Here is a 24,874-nt window from a genome sequence, read left to right on the forward strand (position 1 = left end):
ATCAACTTTTTGTTCATTTATTGTATTTGCTCGGCTGGAAATAGGAAGCAGGGATGAATTAAGTGTTAAAAGTTAGGGAAGTGACACATGTTGAAAGTATAATTCGTAACAGCCTCTTGAACTGTATTTTGGCTTGATGGCATGCTTTCCCACGAGGCCCCTCCTACGCGACTGGGGTTAACCTAAATGTGTGTTTCCTGATCTTAGTTAAACGCGACATGTAAACTTGTCTATATGGAAACATTGGGTATGAAGGTGTGTGTGTGGGTTCAGATGAGATCATCTGGACGTACTCTATAACTCAATTGAGATTGAAGCACTACGTTGATCTAAGGACTACAGTAATCACAACAGGGTAAGATGTTGACTTGAAGTCATCCAATGAACAAAACTAAGAAAGTTTGGTAATAATAAAGAGTGTGTGGGGGTCAAGACATGTCACTTCTCATGATGTCCACTAGGGGGCCAAACCACAAAAGACTGTTGGAGGTACTCGGTTGTTAACTCTGACGTCTGGTGGGTGAACTGCTGGTATTGTAAAGGTCAGAGATCTATTGTGCAATATAAAATTGCATTATAGACCATGCATTTGACTAACCTACAGTAAAACCCTACAACGCCTCGCTGACCATATGCACTGTTTTCATTGAGTATTATAATGTTTATAATTCCAGGTCAGTCAACCATGCAGTAAAACCCCACTTGTCTGTCATTTTAATGCCATTATTTTTGCATAAATTAAAACAAAGTCGGACATAACTGTCTATTTAACATCATAGGGGCTTAATACACCAACACATATTTAATGAATCTCTAACTGTATTATTATGATTATTTCTAAAATACGCAAGAAATAGAAATGCCGTCGAGCATCATTGGCTACTGATGCTGCGTCCTACTCTCGACGTAGAAATAGTGTGTATATTGTGTAAAGCACGCGACTTTTCTGTATCGATATAAAACTGACATCAGTCGCACTGTTTAATAAGGACTTTTCCACGTCGAATTAATAAGCAGATCTGACTGCGCAGATAGCCGCACGCACCGGTCGTTCATCGCGACACGGCCAGCCTCTCACCACCAGGAAGTGATGTAAGTCACAACGACGATTGATTGACGGACGAGCCAACCAGCGCTGAGAACTACGTCACGCGGGCCAATAGAACGCTATTATCGCTCCGAGGGGCGGGACTCGTTACGTTGCGCGAAAACACACCGAATAGGAGCAACGAGGGAAGACGCCGGCACGACTCTCGCGAAAAGACGATTTCTGCTGTTTTTCTTCAATTTAACGTTATCAGAACACCGCTCTTTATTTCACCCCTTTGAGTTTGAAATGTTCCAGTTTAGGTTCTCGGCGGCGTTAAAGGACTTTTATAAACCGAATCTGACGCGCATATTGAATAGCGGCAATACAGATAATAAAACAAAAGTCGCGTCTCGCTCCATCGGCGCCGTCGGTGCGCGGCCGGCGTCCTGGAGGCGCGTCTCCGGAGCGGGATGCGCGTCTCCGTTTAGACGCGCTCTGTGCACCCAGACGGACGCGGCCGACCAAGCCCAGAAAAATGCGGCCACGGAGAAGTGAGTACCGCGTTTGATGAATCAGACCCACGTATAGACGTCAAAGTGCAGTTTGCAAAAGCATCGTGGTTTCGCTTTAACAAATGTCATTCATTCATTCATTCGTAGTGGCCTAGCGTAGCCAACCGAGTCCCTACGTCATGAAAATGCAGTTTTTTTATCGTATAAATATCTATTATTGTATTTTTTGGATTGATTTCACAGCAAAGGTTGTAGATAGGGATGCGCGAAGGGATGGGGGTCAATTCCCAAGGGCCTTGGTCCTCTGTGATCTGTGCAAATAGCATCTTCATGTGGTCGTTTTTCAAAACAGGCTTGTAAAAGATTGTATTTTAATTATTACTTTTAGGCAGGAATTCATTTTACAGCTTTATAAACACTGACAACTATGTGAATGAAAATCTGGATACTTCTTCTTAATGGGTTTTGCTTTATCATCAACTTATACACAAGTCTTTATTGACCATTTGCATGGGATGAATGAGTCACAGACACGATTAATTTAACGAAACGCCCATTCAACCATCATTTTAGTTCATGTATTACCCACTTCCTGTTTCTGAAACGGAAGCTCTCTAGATTCAGTTGAAACCGATTTTTTCTTCCAGAAAACACGAAGGCCAGGGATGTTTTTATAAAAGATCTTACTGCTTTAGACTTGTTTTCGAGATTCCCATACCATCTGTCATGTTTTTATAACCTATTCATTCATTTGGTATGCGTGCCATGTGTATTTGTCCTTTAAGAGACCGGCAGGCCTCTCTCTCGTTCCCTCAATGACTTTTGAAGGTCACGCTCGGGTGATTATAAAATCTGTAAGATCCTGTCATCATCATCGTGTTTCTACGTCAGGTCTCTCATATTGTTGGTGAAATTGTCTGCCTTCATCCACCTGCCAACCTGGTTTCTTACTCCCGGTCTTTTTCCAGATGGCGTGCGCTACGACACCTTTAAAATGTTGTCTACATTGGCTCTGTTGACACATATAGTGAGGCGCCCATCTCTTGTACTAGTTTAGTGATGGAGGACTGCACAAGCCGGTTGTCAACGGCAACCTCACATCCAAAGATGCTGTGTTAAATCTGTGAACCCCCCACCCTCCCTTTTTAACACAGCCGATTGGTTTATTGATTGAAAACATCAACAGTTCACATGTAACACTAACGGATGTGAACCATATACACAAGGAGTAGTTCACCTTCAAAATGAAGACCTTTCAAACCTTTATTACTTTCTTTCTTACACAAAAGAAGATATTTCATTGGTTACCATCGAAGTGACGGGGGAGGCTGTGTTGTGCTGTTCTGTTACCAACGTTTTTCAAAATATCTTTTGTGTTCTGCAGAAAAAAAGAAGGTCATACAGGATTGAAATGAAAATTCATTTTTAATTTAAAGGTGAACTACTCCTTTAATCTCTCTCTCCATCTCTCTGTCCTTCTTTTAAATCAATCTCACTCTCTCTTGCATTGTGTCTGTGCATATCATATAATGCGCTTTGGCACAATAGCATAGCTTTGCTCTTGTTCTTCACAGTCTAATTTGTTGTGTCAGGTCTCGGAGGCAGATGCGCACAGTCATGAGGGCGACAAGCACATCGTATTCTAGCTTCATTCACACACCAAACCAACGTCTGTAAAAACCAGACTGGATGATAACATTTCTGATGATTTGCATCAAAGGAGAGGTTAGAATATCACAGCGAGGTTGATACAGGGTTGGGCTTATTTGACTTTAAAAGTAGTCGTGAAACATCTACTGCCACCAATAAAGTCTTCGCAACCATGTGATGTAGATACTGTTATGCAGAGATGATTTTGTAATGCTAAAGAACGCAAAACTCTAGCACGGGATATGAATGAATCCGCTCACTGCAAACTCGCTGACACGGGAGGTCTATCCGTCGTGATGCTACCAGTTGACATATGGATGCTTGTGTGTGATTCATGCTGGCACGGTTTGCATGGCGCAAGTTATGCCCGCAGCGAAAAATCAGACCCCTTTTTGATCAGCTTTAATGCCAAGCCTAATGAAAATACAATTGTTTTCTTGTCTAGTTTATATTGGAATATCAGAAATGTACTTTTATTATTTAGTGCGTGTGTGTGTTTATTTTAGAAATAGTTTAACGATAACTATAAAGATAAACATTTTAAACCACTATACAGAGAAACACTCACAAACTCCAAATAAACGACATTATCGTCTATAGGTTTGGATGCTAGTTATTGGTTTAGTTATCTTCGCAGCTTTTGTTATTTGTGAAAACGTTTTTTTCGCTTTCCGGTTCTGCAGACGATTGCTTGGAGGGTCTAGTGTTTATTTTCTCACTGTAGTCCGAATGCTTGTATGTTCGCAAGTTTGATCGATTCTCCTTGAGGCGGAAGAAAATAATGAAGACATTGTTATACTGTAGAATCATCTCACTTCCAGGTGAACAACCTCCTAACACACACCACTCCGTACCAATGCAATCTCTCCGCAAAAACATAACTATTTTACTAATTCGAATGAATTTTACGCATTTTAGCAGTTTAAGAGGTGCTTTTTTGCTAGAAATTGTCCAATTTTGTACAATTCGAAACCTATACGAATTAGACACCTCGTAAAATGGCTTCAATTTCCCATGTCATTGACACATGCTAACTTGGCTATATTTTATTTAACCAACTGTAAGGACTACAGATTAGCCCAAAATCGTAAATGAAAAAGCAAATATGTACGGTATATGATTTTAGTTTTTCAGTTTTCCCCAGATGTAGCTTTCTTCTGCGGATAAATTAGTCCCCAAAGTATTGCGAGAAATGTCATTCCCACAAGGACGAAAAAACCCTCCCCCATCTGGATTTCTGGTTCGTATAACATACAATTTCTATGGTACAAAAAAAGTGTTTGTGCATGTACCATAGAATTGTTTACGTACCATGGTGTTTTTATTTCCCCTTTGTGGTACACTTCAGATACAATTACTAGGAAAATAATTTATAGAAGTATAATTTCGCATTTTTAAGTATACAATTGTACTGTAAAATTAAGCATACCTCAAACCTATAATTTGTGTGCGTTTTTGTCGGTGTGTTTAGGTATAGTAATGTCATAGTGTTTTTTGTGTGGCGCCTGTGCATTAACAGGGATCCGTTGTTTGCTAGGAAGTGAAGGCTTAAATTCAGTCTGGGATAGCATACGTGTCCTAATATGACTTCTCACAGTAAACTGCAGGATAGATGCTGTTGGTAAAATGGTCGAGATCTGAGCTGTCTTTGGATTAGTGCGAGATGGTTTAGGAGTATTTTTGGTCCACTGATAATCTTTTTTTCAATAGTTCATGCTTGTAGTTCACCGATATATGCCATGTCAAGTATTTGACTATTTTGAGATTATTGGGTTCAAGCTTGTCTTAATAGTATTCGAAAATCAAAAATGGCTCATGTCAAGTTGGATGCACTTTCGTCGTATAATTTTTGTTATTCTCAAGATAGAACCTCTTTATAATCTTACAGTCTCAAAGTTAGCAGAAAGTCAGTGTTTTTTTGGCCTTGTAGAGCGAGCATCTGCTAAAGAAAGAGAATTTCCTATTTCACATGACACCTCATTAAAAACGCAAACCAAACAGGCCGCCATATGGTCATTACAAAAATATGTCAAAATAATCACACAAAGGTTGCTGATAATTCATCTGGCAAAAGAAATGTGCCGATTTAAATACTTTCTTGGCATATTTAAATTCGCTTTTATGCATTTAAATAGTCTGTTTTGTAATGTTATGAATGTATTGCCAAATTATTAAGTCATCGGTCAATACATGTCTATGCAGTTATGTGCCTTGTCTTATTTAAAATGTATATAAATTGTTTTAGATGTGTCATTCATTTCTGTTTTGTTTTCTTTCCCATCTGGTTGGACTGCTTGATTTGCATGTATTGTGTAAGTATGTGGTTTTTTTTGGGCCTTTTATTTTCCCTAAATGTATTTCTCTTTGCTTCGTTTCTTGCCTTTGTTGCAACTCCTGCAAACTGCATGCTTTTCTGTTCTGTGTTCAAGAACCACATTTAACTTCCATTTGTTCAAACCAATGAGATGCTCTTGAGATTTATGATAATTTCCAGAATTTGAGTGATGATTTCTGGGTTATTTACAGTCAGAATATACTTTACTTATCAAAGGCTGCTTTATGCCTGGTGTGGAATGCGGTAGCTATCCCACAATGCAATGTATTGTTTGGACTTCTATAATTCAGACTCATTTAGCATAAAGCGCAATTCAGGAGTTCTGTTTTTTAAGTCCTAACTAACCTTTTCTAGAGGAAAAATGTCTCACAATGTAATTCATTGGTTTGTCAGAGGGATTTATAGATGCTTTTATTTGATTACTTTGGATATTAAACATATTACTTTACAGTTCATGTAAACCTGACCTTTTAAGAGTAATGTGTTATGTTCCCCTTATAATACAATTGTAATTATTTGGTACGATCTCACCTGCTTTACGTATCTGTTTATGTCACAGAAGAAGGAAGGCAGGCATTTTGCCCAGCCTGGAAGATCTCCTGTTCTACACCATCGCAGAGGGTCAGGAGAAAATTCCAGCACACAAATTTACCACGGTAAAATCACACACACACACACACACACACACACACACTAAAAGGGGAAGGAGGACAAGGCCGTTGCTATCATATATCTCCCTGTTACCGCAAATATTGATCTTCCCACAGTTGGCTTTTCATGTAGTTGTGTCTATGTTATAAGAACGGTTTTGCCACAATCTCGATTAAATCCTAATAAGAGTTTTCAGACTTTTGCGGAATTTGACAAATGTTTGGCAGATATATAAGTGGAATCTTCCTCTCCTTGGAAGGCAGACGAAAAATCTTAATGACTCATCTTGCACTCAAGGGCGTTATACTATATAATCCACGACATTCTTCCGTCCTACTAATACAAACTGCTCGTGATTTACAAATAGTGAAACTATTTCTAAAAAAGTTCGATTTTTTTGTCACAAAATAAGTTTCATTTCTGATTGTAGGTTTGTATAAATGTTGTACATTTACGGTCATGTTTTTCAGGCGTTGAAAGCCACGGGTCTGCGTACCGGAGACCCTCGTCTTAAGGAGTGCATGGAGATGCTGAAGGTCACACTAAAAACCACGTCAGACGGCGCTCTGGATCGACACCTGTTTAAAAAGTAGATTTTTAAGTCGGATCAAACCCAGTGTCCAAATTTAAGAATTTAATCAAATGTTGTTGTTTTTGAAGAATGTTAAAATATTGGTTGTAGTTCCAACAGTAAGAAGGCATTTCGCATACACCTTCAATATCTACAGATGGCAGAAACTTAGAGTTTCTTCTTAAGCATGAGAAACAAGTTTTGTCCTGTTAGTAAGAACTGACTTGTTCTGAAGTTCCAGGGACAAAATCACAAGTCTTTTCTATATTTATCCTTGTAGTCCCGGCAGTAGCGTATGCATTATTTACGTTGCTTTGCTAAAGCTGTCGAATATTGTCTGACCTTTATTTTTACCCTGCAGGTGTGTGCAAAGCAATATCGTGCTGCTGACTCAGGCTTTCCGTAAGAAGTTTGTCATTCCCGACTTTCAGTCGTTCACCTCCCACATCGATCAAATGTACGAGAGCGCTAAATCGCTCTCAGGCGGCCAGGTGCGTGCTCGCTGTCCAACAACAATCGAAAACAGTTATTTCTTAGAAGACAATAAGATGAGCTGTTAAAGTTTTTTTTTTTTTAAAGAGTGATGTTTTCGTTTTGTTGCTTTTGCACCGTAGGTGGCGGACTACATTCCTCAGCTAGCAAAATTTAGTCCGAATCTTTGGGCGGTTTCACTATGCACTGTAGATGGCCAACGGTAAACTTTTGCCTTAAATTTTTTGTTGTCACTTTTAATTTTTCTTTGGAATAAAGAAAAACGTCTTTTCTATTCACAGATACACGGCAGGTGACACGAAAGTTCCATTTTGTCTGCAGTCGTGTGTGAAACCCTTAAAATATGCCATCGCGGTTCACGACCACGGCACAGATTACGTACACCGTTTTGTAGGAAAAGAGCCCAGCGGCCTTCGGTTCAACAAACTCTTCCTCGATGAAGATGGTGAGACGATCTCATTGTTGAAATCTCTTTCTGGTTATAGGTGTAGAAAACATTGGTACTATTAAATATTTGCAATTATAACATACATTGCACCCCGTATACTCGTTCATTTAATGTATTTTCCAGATAAACCTCACAATCCCATGGTTAACGCCGGCGCTATAGTGTGTACCTCCCTCCTCAAGGTAAATGGCATTTTTATCTTTTTAACCTTCTGTTGATCAATGCGACCTGTACCGCCTACAAAATGTGTCAAAAGTGCAACAAAATTCCAGTTTTTTTCCACATTTAATAACCTAAAATGTTTTTATGATGTGTTCGATAATGTTTGTAAGGATCAGAGAGACCGTGGAATTTAATCTGATTATATTCTCTCATCCGAGATTAAATTTATGAATAATCACTCTGAAAGGATTATACTGAAGCGAGAAAGAACAGGAAGTTGAGTGGGAAGAGATGGAGCCATGATGGTTATAAATTAAAGGGGGAAATGTGATGGAGATTTATCACAATGAAGACATGGACTCCGTTTGGAGATAAAGCTGTTTAAAACATAAATGTCTCCAGGATTAGATTATGGGGTTTATTTTCAGTTTATATGCGAAATAATTTTGTAGAGTTTAAGTTTCAAGTTGTGTCAATACCAAAAATGAACGGCGAACAATGCCAAATCCAGATTATAAAATGCAACTAGCAAAACTACTCGGGATAGCAAAATAAATAGATGTATGGGTGTTGTTTTGGTGCTAAATCCTACAATAAAATAAATTTCCACACAGGGCTTTGTTACACAAACAAGTTCAGATTTCTAAATTATTTGTGTGACAACGTTTTAAGGTAAATACTGTGCATGAAATGTTTCTCAGGCCTGTCGGGGTGGTAATGTATGATGTCTGTGTGAAGGATTTGTGTGGTTTTTATTGTTGTTGCGTATTTTACAGCATTAGGAACTGTGGGAAATTATGACCCTCCCAACAGGTCAATGACGTTGGTAATTTCCTTTTCATTTATTTTTCCTCATTGAACGAATTGAGTGAATTAAAGCTAATGCTAGGCTACATTAGCATCATCATAAACCTTTTTTGTTTAATGCCTGTGGGAAACAAAAATCAAGCTTTGTTTTGGTTTTAAAATGGTGTAATTTTGAATTCGAAAATGTTTTATTTTTTACTTTTTGATAACCTCTTGTCTTACGATATTTAGCAAGGCACAGTACTTTCAATATACATTTCTTCAATGTGGAAAAAACGTTTTGTTTGAATATCTTAAGTGCATTACACACTTCTAAAGTTTTGCATAATACTAAACTACTAAAACAAACTCGTAGAAAGCAAATGTTTAAATTTGAGTTAGTTTTAGCTGTTTTGTCTGACCCCCCCTTAACATTTTGTGATACCACAGCAATATCATTTACTCACACACAATCACCCTTTCCCTTTATTCTTTGAATGACACAAATTAAAGTTACTCAAATCAAAACAAGCAAAATTTTATCTTGCTTCATTTGAAATCGTCGGCCTCTTATTCTGTGAGCGTAACATGGCATAAACATAGCGTGCAAACTTAATTGCATAGCATTTCTGTTTCTAGTATATGTGTTCAGAATGCGGTAGTTTAATCATTTTTCTTTTAATTGTATGGCTATGCATTCAGACGGTTGTGCGTGTGAAAGCGTTCGTATCGCCCGTTAGATATTTGCATTCATACTATTTGTTTTTGACTTACAGCAGGGTGTTGGCAACGCTGAGAAATTTGACTATGTGAGTAAAATCGTCGCCGTTTCTTTTAAGCGTTCCCTAGTTTCATTTACGATTAGGACTTTGGTTGTGAATTACAGCAACTGTGTCGTTGTAGGTGTTGAACTTTATGAAGAAGTTGGCAGGAAACGAGTATGTTGGATTCAGCAATGCTACGTAAGTTTACTCATTTATACAATGAAATCAATATTTTACTTACATTGGTTAAGTTTTTTTTGTTTACAACAAATGAACATTTAAGTATATAAAATATGCAATGCTAACTTTTTGTCTCTACGTCGCCATCTGTGTTAAATGCAGGTTACTTTACGATCTTTCCTGTTTAAAAACATTTCCGACGAAATCCGACAGATTTAAGTTTCGTTGTGAATCATGCCATTGCATGACACTTTTGAACATTAATATAACTGATTTCTTAATAGCAGATTTCAATAAATTCATTTTATTAGTTACTTATGAGATTAAAATGAATTTGTGTAGGTTTCAGTCCGAGAGACTGTCAGGTGATAGAAACTTCGCAATTGGTTACTACCTGAAGGAAAAGAAGGTATGAAAGTATAGAAATTGTATAATTATTACATGGCGTTTAAAAATCACATGGGCATTAACTCTATAAGTTTTCCAAACCTACAGTGTTTTCCAGAGGGCACGGATATGACTGCCATCCTGGATCTTTACTTCCAGGTCAGTAAAAGACATTCCTTTTAAACTGTGTGTCTGCTTAGTTTTAGTTTTAGATACGCAGGATTTGACGGGCTTGTTGGCTACGTTATCAAGAGTGATGTATGGCACACGGGACAATATACACTGTATTTTAAATGTTGTTATATTATCAGTAAGATGGACAAAACTGTGTATCAATTGAAAATGTTAATACATTTTATTGCAAAGATTTAAGTTAACTGTTAGATATCAGAACATGACTGACCGTGTTATTGGCTCGCGTGTGCAGCTGTGCTCTATCGAAGTGACCTGTGAAAGCGCCAGCGTCATGGCGGCGACCCTAGCCAACGGCGGCTTCTGTCCAATCACGGGCGAGCGCGTGTTGAACCCGGAGGCCGTGAGAGACACACTGAGTCTTATGCACTCTTGCGGCATGTACGACTTCTCCGGACAATTTGCTTTCCATGTACGTTTTGGCACGAAAAAAAACCTACTTTAAAAATGTTAACGATAATTATCTTGTATTTTGATACGTGATTTGTCATACTTTATTGTAGGTTGGTCTTCCGGCCAAATCGGGCGTTGCTGGAGGCATCCTACTGGTAGTGCCCAATGTGATGGGTGTCATGTGTTGGTCTCCTCCTCTTGATAAACTGGGCAACAGCGTGCGTGGCATCCAATTCTGCACGGTACTACTTTATCATCTTTAAACTCAGCATTTAGAATGTCCTTCACTTATTGACTATTGACGTGATGCTCGATTTTTTTTTTTTCTCGCAGGATCTGGTCCAGCTGTTCAATTTCCACAACTATGACAATTTACGCCACTTTGCCAAGAAACTGGATCCGCGCAGAGAGGGTGGAGAACAACGGGTGAGTGACAGATATTTTCACCGGGTGCAACAAGGGTGTGTCATCTACTAAGCCCCGCCCCTAGGTTATCGTTTCCCAGATTTGCTGTTTTCTGCCACAGTCAAACATGGAAAGAGTATTAATCACCTTATCCAAACCGTTTTTAATGAATAAACATATAACATTATGATCTGGCATATATTGTCCACCCCTAGATTCAATAAAGCAAAATATTATCTTACATAGAAGTGTTGCGAGTGTGTGTGTGTACTAAAAAAAACAAATCACGCTACGAGTTTAACCTGCATTGTCACGTCTTCATTACTTTTAACAAGCGTACATTTTTCTTGCACTCCCCATGCTGGAGGACCAGGGTACTGCTTTTCTCTCTTTGCTTCTCACAACTTGCATCTTTGAATTTCGATGCTACACATTTTACTGCTCGCCCTGCATACATGTGCTTACAGGGATTGACGTTAATAAGTTTTTTGTGCGGTAACATTTACGCTTAACTGGGCCGTTTGTCAAATCGCTTTCTCCGTTTCTATATTTCTCTGCCATCCTTACTAATCCAAGCAGGAAATCCTGTGATGAAATGATCTAATCTGATAATCTGTCCGTGTCCGTGTTGGTTGAACCAGCAGCAACAGCACCAGCTCGGACCCATGGATTATACGAGCCTCCAGAAGGAGCTAGCGCTCGCTGAGAACGTGTGGAAAAAGGTTTGCCCCTCCGAAACGGACGAAGACAGTTCCACCACTTTAGTCTATAGGATGAAGACCTTAGCAGAAAGAAACTAGAAGAGACGACTTCACAGTCACACTTCTCTGGTTCATCCATTTGCCAATCATTTCCTCCGGATGAGAAGTATTTCCTGTTTGTGGAGTTAAAAAGGAAATTGGTCATTGGTGACTACTGCTGCTACAGCTATGAGATGTTTTTATTTATTTTGGTCAAATTGCAAACCGGTCAAAGGCCTGCCAAATAGTGTATGTTTGGGAAATAGGACCTGTATTAAAGTTTTGAGTAGTCGGTGGGTTTTTTCGGGACAGAGCATACCAAAAACCTTTGAGGCTCATGTTTTTTAATGTGTTTATTTAAAAACTATATAAATATAGAAAAAATATTGCCTGTAAGTGGCTGCGGCGTCTTATTGGATAGCCGATGACATACGTGGGATTGGTTGATGTTAACAATTGCGATCGTGTTTATTGCTGCTCGAGACAAAAACATGTTTCATAAATTCAGAAACCTCAGGAACATTCACTGTTTGATGTTTGCGTCTGTGGGACCTTTATTTTAAAAAATTGGATGCAATGAATCATTTCCAAGACTATTAGATTGATCAAGTTTAACGTTTTCCAACCACGTCGGATTTTTCTTCTTAATACTATTTGGCAAAAAGGCAACCTTATTTATAAGTATGCATTAGCAGAAGTTAATTTTCTTGCAATTGTATATGTATTTTTACATACATTAAGGCTGCAGACATCTAGTTACGAAATGAACACCATTCAAGGGTTGATAGTTGTTTTGCTGTATTGTGCCTTGTTTTATCGTAGACTTTTTTTCAAGCTCAATTGTTTCTTATTCTTAATTGAAGTACTGTCAGAAATGTTTAATGTAAACAATTGTTCGCTTATGGCTGGAATACACTACAAGAGATTTAAAATCTAGACATCATACACTTGACTTCTTGAGTCAGATAGAAACACACTAACTGATCAAATCTGCAGACCGGCACAGACTTTCTCAAAGTCTTATAGTGTATTTTAGCCATTGTGTCTAAAACAACCTTGCAGTATTCTGAATACAATTAAACAACCAAAATAGTCATTTTGTTTTAATTCAATATTTACTATTATTTATCTGTGAGTTAAAGACTTTTGCTGGAAACTTACTTGAAACTAGAGCGGGACCGCTTGACTGTGATTAGATAACACGGGAAGAAACATGTTATGATTGGTGGTTTTACACTGCAAAATTATCTTTCATCTAACTGTGAAAGCATGTGTTTGCGTTGCATTTTTTTTCAATCTGTCTTTTTTTATTTGACCATTTTCACAATATTGTCTGTTAAAAATATATCGCCATGTCTGAATGTACGGTGCCTCTTTGTGGTCAATATTGTCCATTGACACCAAAACCAAATTGTATTTTCAAGTTGAAACTCATTGAACAAGATTTTCTCTTGAAAACATATTTTCTGTTACCCAATTTGTTTACAGTGACGACTTTTAGAGAAGATTTGCTTTTTTAACATCTATGAAGTGTCATTGTTTACGTTTGCAAAATGTTTATAGAATATAAAGGAGACCGAAAGCTAAAATTTTCTCTTCTCTAAAATTCGGTTGCCGTTATATTTTCATTCTTTCCCGTTTTGATTTTTTTTCAGCATCAAATAAACAATTCGTAAACAAAACAATCTGCCACGTGTACTTTTTGATGTTTGCCTTTCACAAACATTTTGTCACATATTTCGTCTTTCTGTTGTATAACTTGACTGATGTCTTTTTCGGTGCATGGACTTAAATCTTTGGGATCCCATCAATGTCAATCTCACGTAGAAAATGTTGCACAAATGATTCTTGTGTTTTCTGTTAGGTCAAGTCCGTTATCAACTTGCTGTTTGCTGCCTACACCGGGGACGTGTCTGCGTTGAGGAGGTACTATGCTAAATAAATGTAGTTTTTTACAACGTTTAACACAGTCGATGGGGTCCTCATTTTGTTTGACATGTACGTGTGTTTTGTTCAGGTTTGCGCTGTCGTCAATGGATATGGAGCAACGTGACTATGACTCCAGGACGGCTCTTCATGTAGCAGCAGCTGAAGGTAGAAGTTGAACATCCAGAGGACAGCATCCGCTGAACCACAGTTTGATTTGGGTCACTTAGGACTTTTGTTTTGATTTTTAGGTCACTCTGAAGTTGTGCGTTTTCTCCTGGAGGCCTGTAAAGTAAATCCAGTACCCAGAGACAGGTGTGTATCCTAAATTAATACAAACCACAGAACTTGTTGTGGAACAACCACAACTGACGGACGAGGAAATAATCATGGTTGCCAGATTCCATTCAATCTTTTGCATATTTGTCATTTTTAAGAGTTGTAAGTCATTTGATGTTGTTTGTTTAAAAAATGATTAAAGGGAGTTGGAGCAAAGTACAGTAGTTATGACCAATGTAAACGCAAACTTTCATTCTGGATCCGATTGATCCCGATGACTCATTGAACAGACCTACATGCAACGTTTCATTCGAAGTTTTATCGTTAAACATTTTCAGTGAACTATTCACATTAAAATGCTTGTTTCTTTTCTGCACAGGTGGGGCAACACTCCGATGGACGAGGCCATTCACTTCGGACATCACGACGTGGTAACCATCCTGCAGGACTACCACAACACATACAGCCCCAAGGAGACCACGGCCAATGGAGAAAAAGAGATCGCCGAGAAGAATCTGGACGGGATGTTGTAGAGATGTTCTCCTCCTTTCAAACGGAACAAACACTTCAGATTTGATTTCCTGTGAGTCTGTGTGTCTGAGGTATGCGTTTTAAACAACAGATACTGTACAAAACAAACAATGTTTGGCCCTTTTGAACCCCGTTTTGTTTTTGTGTGCGTGCGTCCTCTGTAGTTTAGTTTAATTGTACACGATAAGTCTCTCAATGGTCTTATTTAGCCGTAACTCCACCTGACGGGCAATATCGATTTAATATACTCAAATATATTTAAGGTATAAGACCTTTATCTTTATATCTTCATATAATATATAAAAGTAAATGTACATTTATGTACATTGAGCTTCGTTTCATATACGTAAAGATGTCAAATAGATATTTCATCAAAAATATCTAAGAGAAGCCAGCATAGGTGAGATTTTAATTTATTTTATTTTTAATAATTTAACTAAATATCCTCTTCTTTATGTGTGTTGTCCTTATGGCGAGAATTTGTTCTTCGATTGTTAAGAAATATTTGCACTATTTAATTTGGCTTTTGGTGTTTGTTTGTTATTAATTTAATTCCACTTACATAGTTGTATGTTTGTTCTTAGAATTAATGTCGTTTTTAAAACCAACAAATCCAGGTCTTCACAACCTGTAAATCTAAAATTGTCATCGTCGGAATGAAGAATTATGTTAAATCAACACAAAAATTGTGTAGTTCTTGTATACCAAGATATTGAAATTGACAATTTAAGTAGTTTACAACACTAACACCGGTAAACATGTTCGCCTATAAGCAACCAACTCAATAACCCGTTGTCATGTGATTATATTGAACATGAATGTTCTGTATGCAAAAAACCACACAGCAACTTTTATAGATCTGTTTTATTCGCATTACATGGTCAAATTCCCAAAACATGCACTTGTATTAACAACAGCTATGGTCAGAAGTGTTGGTTGCGTAACTGCATTAAAGTCAGTCCCATAAGAGACTGTTGGTTTGTCTGTAAGCACACCTTGTATTCACACAATCACACCGATTGTTTTACTATAGTAACGGCAAAGTCTTAGAGATGTGCGAATACTTGAAAACCTCCGAAGCTGAGTTGATCTCAACTGTGTGAATATTTTTTTTGTGGGACACTATTGTTGCTGTTGAAGTATTGTAATTGTATTTTGTAAACGTGTGTCGTTGTACATGGTTAACTACAAGAAATATGTTATTTATTAAATTATAAAAAAGAGACGAGACAAAGACTCGATGATACAAAGTAAAGCAACTGTTGTATTGTTTCTTTGTTTTAATCATGTTTTACATGGTGAAAGATGAAATACTATTGCGCTATTTGTCATTTACTGCTACGAATGTACGGCACTGTGTTGTGGTTTCGTAGGTTTTCATTTAATATTACACATAAGAAACGCTAGATAAAAACAATAAAGACTTATAACAGATTCTAAACGCTCTTTTTGTTATGTTTTTCTTCCCTGATCTTAGGTCTTCAGTGTGTGTTGAATCTATAACAAAAGAACAATAATTACAAGAATTTGTACAAGAAACACGATTCCAGACAATATTTTCCTTGACAGACGAATAATAGTAATCGAACACAGCAGCACGATCCAGTGCAGAAAGAACGACATAAAAAGTGCAAACAAAATACAAATGAAAACTACCAGAAAACACGTGTTTGAGAAAACTAATACCCAACAGCTTAAAACCATCTCGTATACATGTCATTAAATTACAATCCGGTTCAATTATATTACAAAAATATATATTCCGGTTACATTTTAAATGGTTCGTCGTTTATCTCATCACTTGGCATATCGCCGAAAAAATAAGCATTTATAAAATGAAGTGCTATTTATAGACGAACTTCTCTGTCTTTTTGTAAGGTTGATAGATTAAGTGCTAAGAATACGGTAGCATTATTGTGAAGTTAAATAGATCCATTTAGTTTTTTTTTTCTTTCGTTCGTTTCTTTTCATTGAGATGACAGCGCATATACAGTTTTTTCCAAAGAAATCTGTTCGCTACACCGAATCGGACGGGAGCATTTGACGTCTATCTGTTCAATGATATTTTACATCAGATGACTTCAACTGATGTGTAACTTGCTTTCAAAATGATAATGCGTATATTGTTTGCATGCAAACACCAAAAACGTTGGTCTAACCTTTGCAAGTAAAATAAAGTTTGTTGAATCAAATGCTCAAACTTGTAACGTAAGTGCATAATAGTTAAAGACACCATTTCTGTAGTTTTTTAGCTAAAACCGCCATCGCAGTTTTTCCTTGAGGAGTGTTCTATGGCATCTGCAAAGTTAAAGAAAATGCATCAGTGTCTCGCTGTAAATGAATATCATTCATACACATCAAAATAAGTGATTTAAAAATAAATGACTGCAGTATATTGGATATAGTCAGAAATACACAAAATGTATTGTACCTCCAGTGACTCCATATCTGGTATGTACTGATGATTCTATAGAAAAAAAGGATAGTTAATGTTAGCTAATGTAAACAAATACAATCATAAAGTGTGACGTATATACTTTAGTTTGAACTTATATGTTAAATATACTTTTACTTGAATGTATACGTACTATTCGCTCAAGCTCGCAATAAACCTCAGGGGACATTGGCATGAGTTTACGGTCATAATCCTGTGGTTTCCTGAAATCACACAAAGCACGTTGGCCGTATATGTTTACTTATAAAAATCATTAAGGTACAGAAATGCCAGCATGGTATGCCAACTAGCTATTTAAATCTTCGCTTGATTTGGGGATTGTGGGAGTTTTCTTTGCTTCTGTAACACTGACTCACATTTCAGAGATGGAGATGAGAGTGGTCTTGATATAGCCTTCGTCGGACTTCGTATCAACATCCATTGGCTCTGGTTCTGGATAAACAAAAGGATAAAATCAACAGATTCTATCTGTGACTCCCACCAAATACGTGTGAACCCGAACCACATCCGGTGTCAAAAACATTTATATTTTGATATATTTACTACGCAGGGTAACACATTTTTGTATCACCCGCCCTTTTTATAGTTCTTGTACAATTCTGCGGTGATAATTATTGTGGTTATATTTATTTTCATGTAGCATCAATGTTTTAGGTTATATTTAGCTCAAGTACATTTTGAGCTTATATCATTGATTACGATATCTCGTATATTGCAAATAAACAAAAAACTGTACACTTTCACAACGTTATTTTCCAGACAATTCTAGAAATGTCTGTAGCACAGGTAAGGTGGGATGAAGCGATGATGGGAACTTGTTTCGCCAGGACCGTATTCGCCTTAAAAGACAAAAACGATCAAATGCACACTTCTGAAGTTTTGGACAACTTCTTTATAGTTAAGTTAAACTATAGTTTTTAGCTCGGCTTTTGAGTAATAATACCGAAATGTATAAACGTGTGAAAATATGTCAATGGTAAAAACATGTGTGATTTTCATATTCAGCATGTTAAACTTCATAAAGAAGTCATTGGGTGTAACACAACTTAAAAACAAATGTAATAAATAAATATTTTTTAATGGGTTAGTATGAAGGTTTCTTACTGTCTGTGGGTTTGGAGTAGTATTTCCTGAAGGCGTCTTCTTTAGGTATGTTGGGGAAGAGGAAGCGCAGCGGGTTTTCCGGCACATTGTCGGCCGCCATCACACGATAGTTCCGAATGATGTCGGGAAGCGAAACGGCCGAGAGCTCTTTTTTTGTGTAGGGCTCCACTGAGCGGACCTGTGGCTCTTCTACAAAAAACACCCCAAAATTGCACAACTCCCAATAAATTAACCAAAGCTACCAAAGTTGAACTTCGAACAATCGAAATGTTCCAAACCTCAGATAAAAGTTATTTTACGCCAACCAACGGCAAGGAAATTAATCGAGTTTCCCCCCCCCGCGTTTCATTCATAGGCAAATATTGTGAGTGAAGGAACGTCTCACCGTTAGCGTCATGTTCCACCCAGCTGAACGTGATGGCTCCATCACGGTTGCTTTCACTAAAGCGCAACAGAAATGTCCCGGGAGCTTTGTTGTGTAGCAGAGCTTTAGTGCGGTCCTTAGTCACAAACCCAACAATACACCTGAAAGCCAAACAACATTTATTGAGGTTTGCCTAAAAAACACACTTAAAACAAAACTAAAACCTTTTACTTTCACACTATTTCCACATATATTCTATTCAAACATTCAGTTTTGCTTCTAAATTCAATTACAATTTAAAGCTGCAATCCGTAACTTGGTGTAAGTAGCACTAGCATCATAAATCTTACCCATCATCCCACAGACTCAGCAGGTGTCTCTTTATCAGGTCCAATATTCCTTCAATCCACAGCCAGAATGTAAAGTTCTTCTCACTGCCGGACTACCCCACATACAAGACAAACAGCCCGTCAAATCTACGGTTTAAACTACGGTTAACTAATGAAATGTGTACTGCGTGCCCAACCAAAACGGATCATCTCGCAAAAAGTATGCAGTGAAGACCAACCTTACAAAATCTATTCCAAGGGATCTGAGCCTCGGGATCCATCACCCCTTTGGGACCTGTGGGTCAAAGTTCACACAGCTGTAAGATTCTTTTTTCGGATGCTCTTGAATGCTTCAATGCGATTGGTTGAGCGGAGCATTCTGCATTAAATATTGAATTATAACAAAAACGATGTGCGAATGTATTTTACAAGAATGCATAGGTAACGTTTTAGGTCAATGCAGATTTACTTACCCACAAGTTTAGCTCCCAGCATGCTTAGCTGTTCTTGATTTAGGCCCCTTTTGGTGATGGAGGAAAACTGCCAGCTCAGCACCTCCGCTAGATGCCCCCACGTAGAAGGCGGAGGACTCACAAAAAACGACAGATTCTGGTGAAAAAGCATGGATTAAAAAAGATTGAGTGATGGACCCCGGTAGACATCTAAAGACGTCGAGTTGTCCCCTCAGGAAAGATTCACGGTTGCCTCATTTAACAGGACATGATACGGACAGGAAGTCTTATTATGCCCCAACAGTAAAATAAACAAATGCACAACCCAATAGCAACCAGTATACAAATCCCGCTTTACCTTGGGCTCAGAGGTCTGCATGTTGTACCACAGGATGGACGCCCATCCACTGGGCAGCTGACTGACGTTGGAGATCACGACTAAAGGCAGAGAGGTGGACTGAAGAAAGAAAGTCGGGTTAACTCATTTAGCTTTTTATAGTTGGTGTATTATGAATAGCCACAAATGGGATTGACACGCTACGGTAATGTCTTCTACCTCAAAGTTCATAACCATTCCAGACCAGCAAAGCTCCGCCTCAAAAGTGATGGAGTGAAGTTCTTCTGAGACGATGAGCGGGCCCTGCCAAAAGTTTGAGGTATAGTTTACTGAATACGGTCACTGAACGTTTTACCAAAAACACGTAGTCTCATCCTTCGATGCGCTGATCACATCCGATCCTACCTCACTTGTTCTGTTCCCGGTGACTTTCCTTTCTTTCAGTTGCTGTGAAGTAACACATTTTGTTTAAAAACTTCATTTGACTCAATTTGTACTCTTTAAGAGTTCCTTTCTCGGCTTACCAGATGTCGGAATTCTGCCGCCATTCCGTTGGATTCCTCCATGTTCATCACCTTCATGGCTGTTCCCAAGATGTTAAACATACGATAACTAAAACAATAAATGGTGCTTATTTAAAAAAAAAACAGGAAGTAGCAGCAGGTAAATTGATTTCAAGTGAATTTTAGTACAATGTATTAAAGCTGCAGTCTAAAGTTAAAAACTCTCATCTCTTCGAAGTCTGTTTTTAGAAGCGTCTCCTTACATTACCCCGATTCAAAATGGGAAGCTTGATGTATTTATATCAAATATTAGTATTAATAGCATAAAAAAACATGTTAATATTCTTAATCTTAATGTTACATTACAATACACTAATATTAATATAATATGTACATAATAATAGCAAAAATATAAATGAGATTGCAGCTTTAAAACCACAGCATTAAAAATGATGTAAAATACTCGCCCTTTTCGCTTCTCAACAATATCCCTTTGAGACAAAAAGAGACAACGAAACATTAAAAACACTTTGAAGGGAAAGTTACATTTGTGTCGTCGTTTGACTTGGTTTAGTGTGGTTGGCATTACACGTACTTGTCGAAATGCACTTTCACACGAACGGTGTGGTTGAATTCCATGAGCTTTACAAGCAACCTGCAACGTAAACACAATGTTTCATCACGCTGAATGATATTATCGGGCCTGGAATGGCAAAGTGTGAAGTTGTTTAAACTAACCGGATTTTGACGGTGAACAAAACCCCCGTCTTAAGCACCAGCGGACGTTGGAGTTGGGTCGGCATGCAGGGTTGTCTCTCGACTACCAAGGAGCTAAACGCACAAAAGACAAAAGGTGAGCATTACGTCATGGTTTCGTCCGCAAGTAAACACGCACACTGATCAAATGTATAGTTAGACCTAATAGGACTCTCACTTTGTGATGAGGTTTTTGAGATTTGCCATAATCCTGTCTTCAAGCGTGGCTTTACTAAGGGTGATGGGGTCCTTGTCATACGTGAACTTCTGCTCCAGTTCCTGAAGTTTCTTCAGTTGCTGTCGGAGCTGAAGCAGGGACTCGCCGACAGAAGTAAACCTGAGAAAGAAACCCAAAAGAAGTCGTAAGACCGATACCGAATTAAAACAGTGTAGCTCCGCCCACGGTGAAACCTCACCAGTTCTGCAGCTGGTCCAAGCAGACGTTGGTCACGCCTCCGATGCAGAACATCTGCTGACGCCGTTTCCACTCGCTCAGTTCGGTGGAGATGACCTCGAACACCACCTGGTCCACGACGTTCAACATCTCCGACATCTGACTGATCACGTTCTGCACAGAAACCCAAAGCGGGTTAAACACGAGTGCACGGTCCTCACGGAGAGCGGTACCTTGTGGAAATTCATCGGAGATGTCCCCACCATTCTCATGTCGTTCAGTTTCATGAACATGGAGCGAATGATCAGTCGATCTCGATTCAGGTCCTCTTTGGAAATGGTGGTGTTCAGCTCCTCTGTTAAACAAATGAGCGTAAAAACAAACTTAAAGCAATACACAATTTAAAACATCTGAACATTATATAAATGTATATATTGTAGAAAGATATATACTGTATATATTTATTTTTAGGGGATATTCATATTTATTTGTATTCAAATATTTTATATACATTTTTTATTTGATATTTTCAGTTTGATTAAATGCAAATATTTTTTTTAATAAAATGAACAATATATGCACTTTTGCTTTCATGTGCCAATATTATAATTTGCAATAATATTTTATATATATTTTACAGTTATTATGAGTTAACATAATATGGTTTGATTATTTTTTAAATTTGCTTCTACTTTTAGATTTTTCGTTTTTCATGTTAATTTTAATTACTTTTTTTTATTTGGTTATATTCTTTTGTCATTTGATTATGAATTGTTTATTTTTTATGATGCTATATACGTTTCATTTATTTTCATTTAAGTTTTTGTTTATTTGTATTATTGTAGAGCCTTAACATATTTAATTTTCTTAAGGTCTTTAAAGAATCAACGTTCAACGTTTTAATTTCAGTAAACTAAAATAACCTTGATTTTTATGTTTTTTTTTCATTGCCTATATTTGTTTCATGATATTTATAATGGTTTGTTTGTCATTTGACTATATAATCAACATAAATCATACTTAAGGTTTATTGCCGATTTACAGAAAACTGCTAAATTAAGTGTATCACCTCGGCTTTGAAGAGTTTTGCTCTTGAAGTCGTATTCGTCTTGCAGGTCTTCAAGATTTTTGATGATTTGCTCGGTTCCCTGGTGGAAAGTTGTCAGATAATATCACACACAACGAATTTGATTGGGATAAAGAAGATGCCTATTTTGGGTAATCTTGGATATTACCTGCACTTTTAGCTTGATGTCTTTTACTTTCCCATCCATTTCTCGATGTTTCTCCACGATTGTGTCATTGTGGGAGGTCTCGGGGTGTTTCTGCAACAGAAAGCGTAACTTAAACCTTACAATCACAATAACGTAATACAAGCTATTTTATACACAGTCAATTTTACAGTTGTGGAGGTGGTTAAATTTTGTCTATAACTAACTTCTGACATTTGAGCAGATGCCAAAATCTTCCGTTCCTCGCTCAGGTTCCGACTGATGATCATCGCCATGGAAACGGGATTGTCTTGGAAGAGGGTCTAGGAAAAGGTAGGGTTTTTTTGCACATGTAAAATAATTCTGACATTATTTGTGTCTATTAAACATTTTTTGCCGATCTGTTTTTAGCATGACGGTAAAGGGATGTGGTCAGTTGCTGGCAGACACCTGCAAATTCCGCTTGATCTTGCGGATGTTGTGCTGGTTCAGGAAGTCTTTCTCCATCGCGAAGCGGCTGTGTTGATGGTCCAGCTGGGTCAAAAGGTCATGAAACCTCACCGTTGCCAGGGACTCGTTCTCTACATTGGCAACATGGTCCCTACAGGTGATAAGAATGAATGGTAAAATTCTATTTGTTTAGCATTAAAGCCACAATGAGTCATTTATTTTATTTACGAAACACAAATACACAAAATAAAAATAAATGTATTTTATTATTATAGTACTGGTATATAAAGTAATTCACACCAGTCATGACTCTCTATCCAGCTGCTAAGATACTGGCGAATGGCCATTGGGAAGTTGTCATCGTACAGTTGGTCGACTTGCTCCAAAAACTTTGAATTAAGTTGCTGCAGTTCCAACCACTGACTCATGTTGGTGACTCTGTGCGCTGTGGGATGGTAGAAAGATGTATTTGTTAATGGATGGAGAGAAAGAAGGTGGTGTGGGCAATGGCACAGTTTACAGCACCTGTATTGGACAAATGTGTTCACAACAGATAATAATAATAATAATGAGATGCTCCGACAAAAGTCCCTATAAGACGAGTGTGACATAACCTTTGTTTGGAATGTCCACAATTAAAAATGCATATTATTTCACTATTTCATATTCAAAAAATATTTAATACAAACATTGCTTAGTTAATAAAATAAAATATATGTCTATGGTATGTTCATATTAAAAAAAGCTTAATAAAATAAAATAAATGTCTATGGTACGTTCCTATTAAGTAGGAGTGGGTGTGTACATGTTGAAACGTGTAGGCAACACTGTAGTTTTATTAAAATGATAAATAACTATGAAAATGTACAGTGATCGCAAAAAAACATTGAATATGATATAATATAGCATAATATGACAATAGAAAATAAATAAATATCATAATATGTCAAATATTCTTGCCATTTTGTTTCACTTTAATACCGCTAGATGATCCACGATGTTTTGTTTACGAATCTAAAAGCAGCCTTGTGTTTGTTTTGCTTGCATTCGAGGTTGTTTTATAAACGATACGCATATTTACACGAGACATTAATTGTTGATGACGTCATTATTCATAAACATACATCGCACTGCGTGTTCAATCGTAAGAAATCACAGCGAATAAAGTCGTTTATTCATAGTTCTCATCGGTTATAATGCGACACGACTAACACTTCCTGGAAGGTTTTCACGGAGAAAACATGCTGCATGCGGAAATTATAATCATTTTGTCACTTACCCCAGTTGTCCGAACGCGATAATTAAAATGCACAGATATTATTGCACAAAACGTTACTAATAAAGAATAATACGTAAATCAGGCCGGTAAGCCGATAATGAGGATTTTCAGTAGTCTTCGCAGTATGTCGGTGTCTTACGGGAACGCGCTTGTGCGTGAGGACCCGCGTTTGCGTGACAGGTGAGCCGACCAATCAGAGCGCGGAGTCGCGAACGCCCCTTGATCGCCAGCCAACCAGCGAGCCCTGGCTCTCCTGTGACGTGAATGGAATTTTGGAAAACACGCCGCATCGCGAGCCACGTGATTTATAAGAAACTGAAAGTCGAAACGGGAGCGTTTTTCATCACGCGGAGAAAGAGAGTTTTGTTCTATTTTAAGCGTTATAGTGTCTTATATAAAAGCAACAAGTGTGTTTAAAAGTGAAAATAGTTGCTTTAGTGACAGGACTTTATGAATACGTGTGGTCGAACGTCTTTACGTTAGGTGAGACCGGGCGCAGTCATGAAGGAATAGTTCACCCAAAAAAGAAGATGGCGGCGTCTCTAGTTGTTATAAAGCTGTATGCGTTTCTTTGTTGTGCTGAACGCGAATGAACGAATTTTAATGAAAGTTTGTAACTAAGTCAAATGTTTTCTTATGTCCTGGAGTCAGTCCCAATGGTGACCCGGAGTTGATATCTATAATCTTTACGCATTTCTATAAAAGGACATCTATTTCTGTGTGTACTCATTGCCCTTAGGCTGGGGACAGACTTCTGTTTTTGCCTCAAGGGGCCTCTAACACAACGGGGGGCTTTCAGAGAACAA

At 37.8% G+C, this 24,874-nt stretch overlaps 2 protein-coding genes across 9 annotated transcripts; one reads left to right on the top strand and one right to left on the bottom strand.

Moving 5' to 3' along the window:
- The first annotated feature begins 1,194 nt into the window (after nt 1-1,194).
- glsa (glutaminase a) lies at nt 1,195-15,872 on the top strand. 7 transcript variants are annotated; one of them, XM_079471785.1, is made up of 18 exons: nt 1,204-1,581; nt 6,090-6,183; nt 6,649-6,767; nt 7,111-7,240; nt 7,364-7,443; nt 7,523-7,686; nt 7,813-7,871; nt 9,414-9,446; nt 9,541-9,599; nt 9,924-9,990; nt 10,077-10,127; nt 10,396-10,572; nt 10,664-10,795; nt 10,887-10,979; nt 13,563-13,624; nt 13,716-13,792; nt 13,876-13,939; nt 14,283-15,872. In XM_079471785.1, the coding sequence occupies exons 1-18, from the start codon at nt 1,337-1,339 to the stop codon at nt 14,434-14,436; spliced, it is 1,860 nt and encodes a 619-aa protein (XP_079327911.1). In that variant the 5' UTR covers nt 1,204-1,336; the 3' UTR covers nt 14,437-15,872. The 7 variants fall into 7 exon arrangements, with proteins under 7 accessions (XP_079327913.1, XP_079327915.1, XP_079327911.1 ...); XM_079471786.1 differs by having other exon boundaries at nt 6,093-6,183; XM_079471784.1 differs by having other exon boundaries at nt 1,215-1,581; nt 6,087-6,183; nt 14,283-15,871.
- On the bottom strand, nt 15,288-24,235 carry stat1a (signal transducer and activator of transcription 1a). Of its 2 annotated transcripts, XM_079471783.1 has the most exons (25): nt 24,069-24,235; nt 23,090-23,234; nt 22,790-22,940; nt 22,567-22,662; nt 22,364-22,453; nt 22,198-22,276; nt 21,392-21,483; nt 21,151-21,302; nt 20,913-21,071; nt 20,717-20,809; nt 20,574-20,633; nt 20,446-20,469; nt 20,000-20,087; nt 19,881-19,922; nt 19,695-19,778; nt 19,497-19,595; nt 19,160-19,295; nt 18,926-18,981; nt 18,708-18,799; nt 18,379-18,518; nt 17,994-18,182; nt 17,246-17,321; nt 17,023-17,092; nt 16,866-16,901; nt 15,288-16,732 (listed from the first exon to the last, which is right to left on the bottom strand). In XM_079471783.1, exons 2-25 carry the CDS (start codon nt 23,215-23,217, stop codon nt 16,724-16,726), a joined length of 2,241 nt encoding a protein of 746 aa, XP_079327909.1. In that variant the 5' UTR covers nt 23,218-23,234; nt 24,069-24,235; the 3' UTR covers nt 15,288-16,723. The 2 variants fall into 2 exon arrangements, with proteins under 2 accessions (XP_079327909.1, XP_079327908.1); XM_079471782.1 differs by lacking the exon at nt 24,069-24,235 and having other exon boundaries at nt 23,090-23,521.
- Between the last annotated feature and the right edge of the window lie 639 nt (nt 24,236-24,874).

The sequence above is a fragment of the Barbatula barbatula genome (assembly GCF_947034865.1).
Source record: "Barbatula barbatula genome assembly, chromosome: 13".
In the NCBI taxonomy this organism is placed as follows: Eukaryota; Metazoa; Chordata; class Actinopteri; order Cypriniformes; family Nemacheilidae; genus Barbatula; species Barbatula barbatula.

Bases quoted from the DNA above. Each gene is read 5' to 3' on its own strand.
- glsa (XM_079471784.1), top strand. From the start codon at position 1,337: ATGTTCCAGTTTAGGTTCTCGGCGGCGTTAAAGGACTTTTATAAACCG. The intron at 7,687-7,812 runs GTGAGACGATCT...TGTATTTTCCAG, and splicing joins ACTCTTCCTCGATGAAGATG to ATAAACCTCACAATCCCATG. The intron at 13,793-13,875 runs GTAGAAGTTGAA...TTTGATTTTTAG, and splicing joins TCATGTAGCAGCAGCTGAAG to GTCACTCTGAAGTTGTGCGT.
- stat1a (XM_079471782.1), bottom strand. From the start codon at position 23,400: ATGTCACACTCGTCTTATAGGGACTTTTGTCGGAGCATCTCATTATTA. The intron at 22,454-22,566 runs GTTAGTTATAGA...TTTCTGTTGCAG, and splicing joins CATCTGCTCAAATGTCAGAA to AAACACCCCGAGACCTCCCA. The intron at 18,519-18,707 runs GTAAGATTTATG...TTTGGCTTTCAG, and splicing joins CTGAGTCTGTGGGATGATGG to GTGTATTGTTGGGTTTGTGA.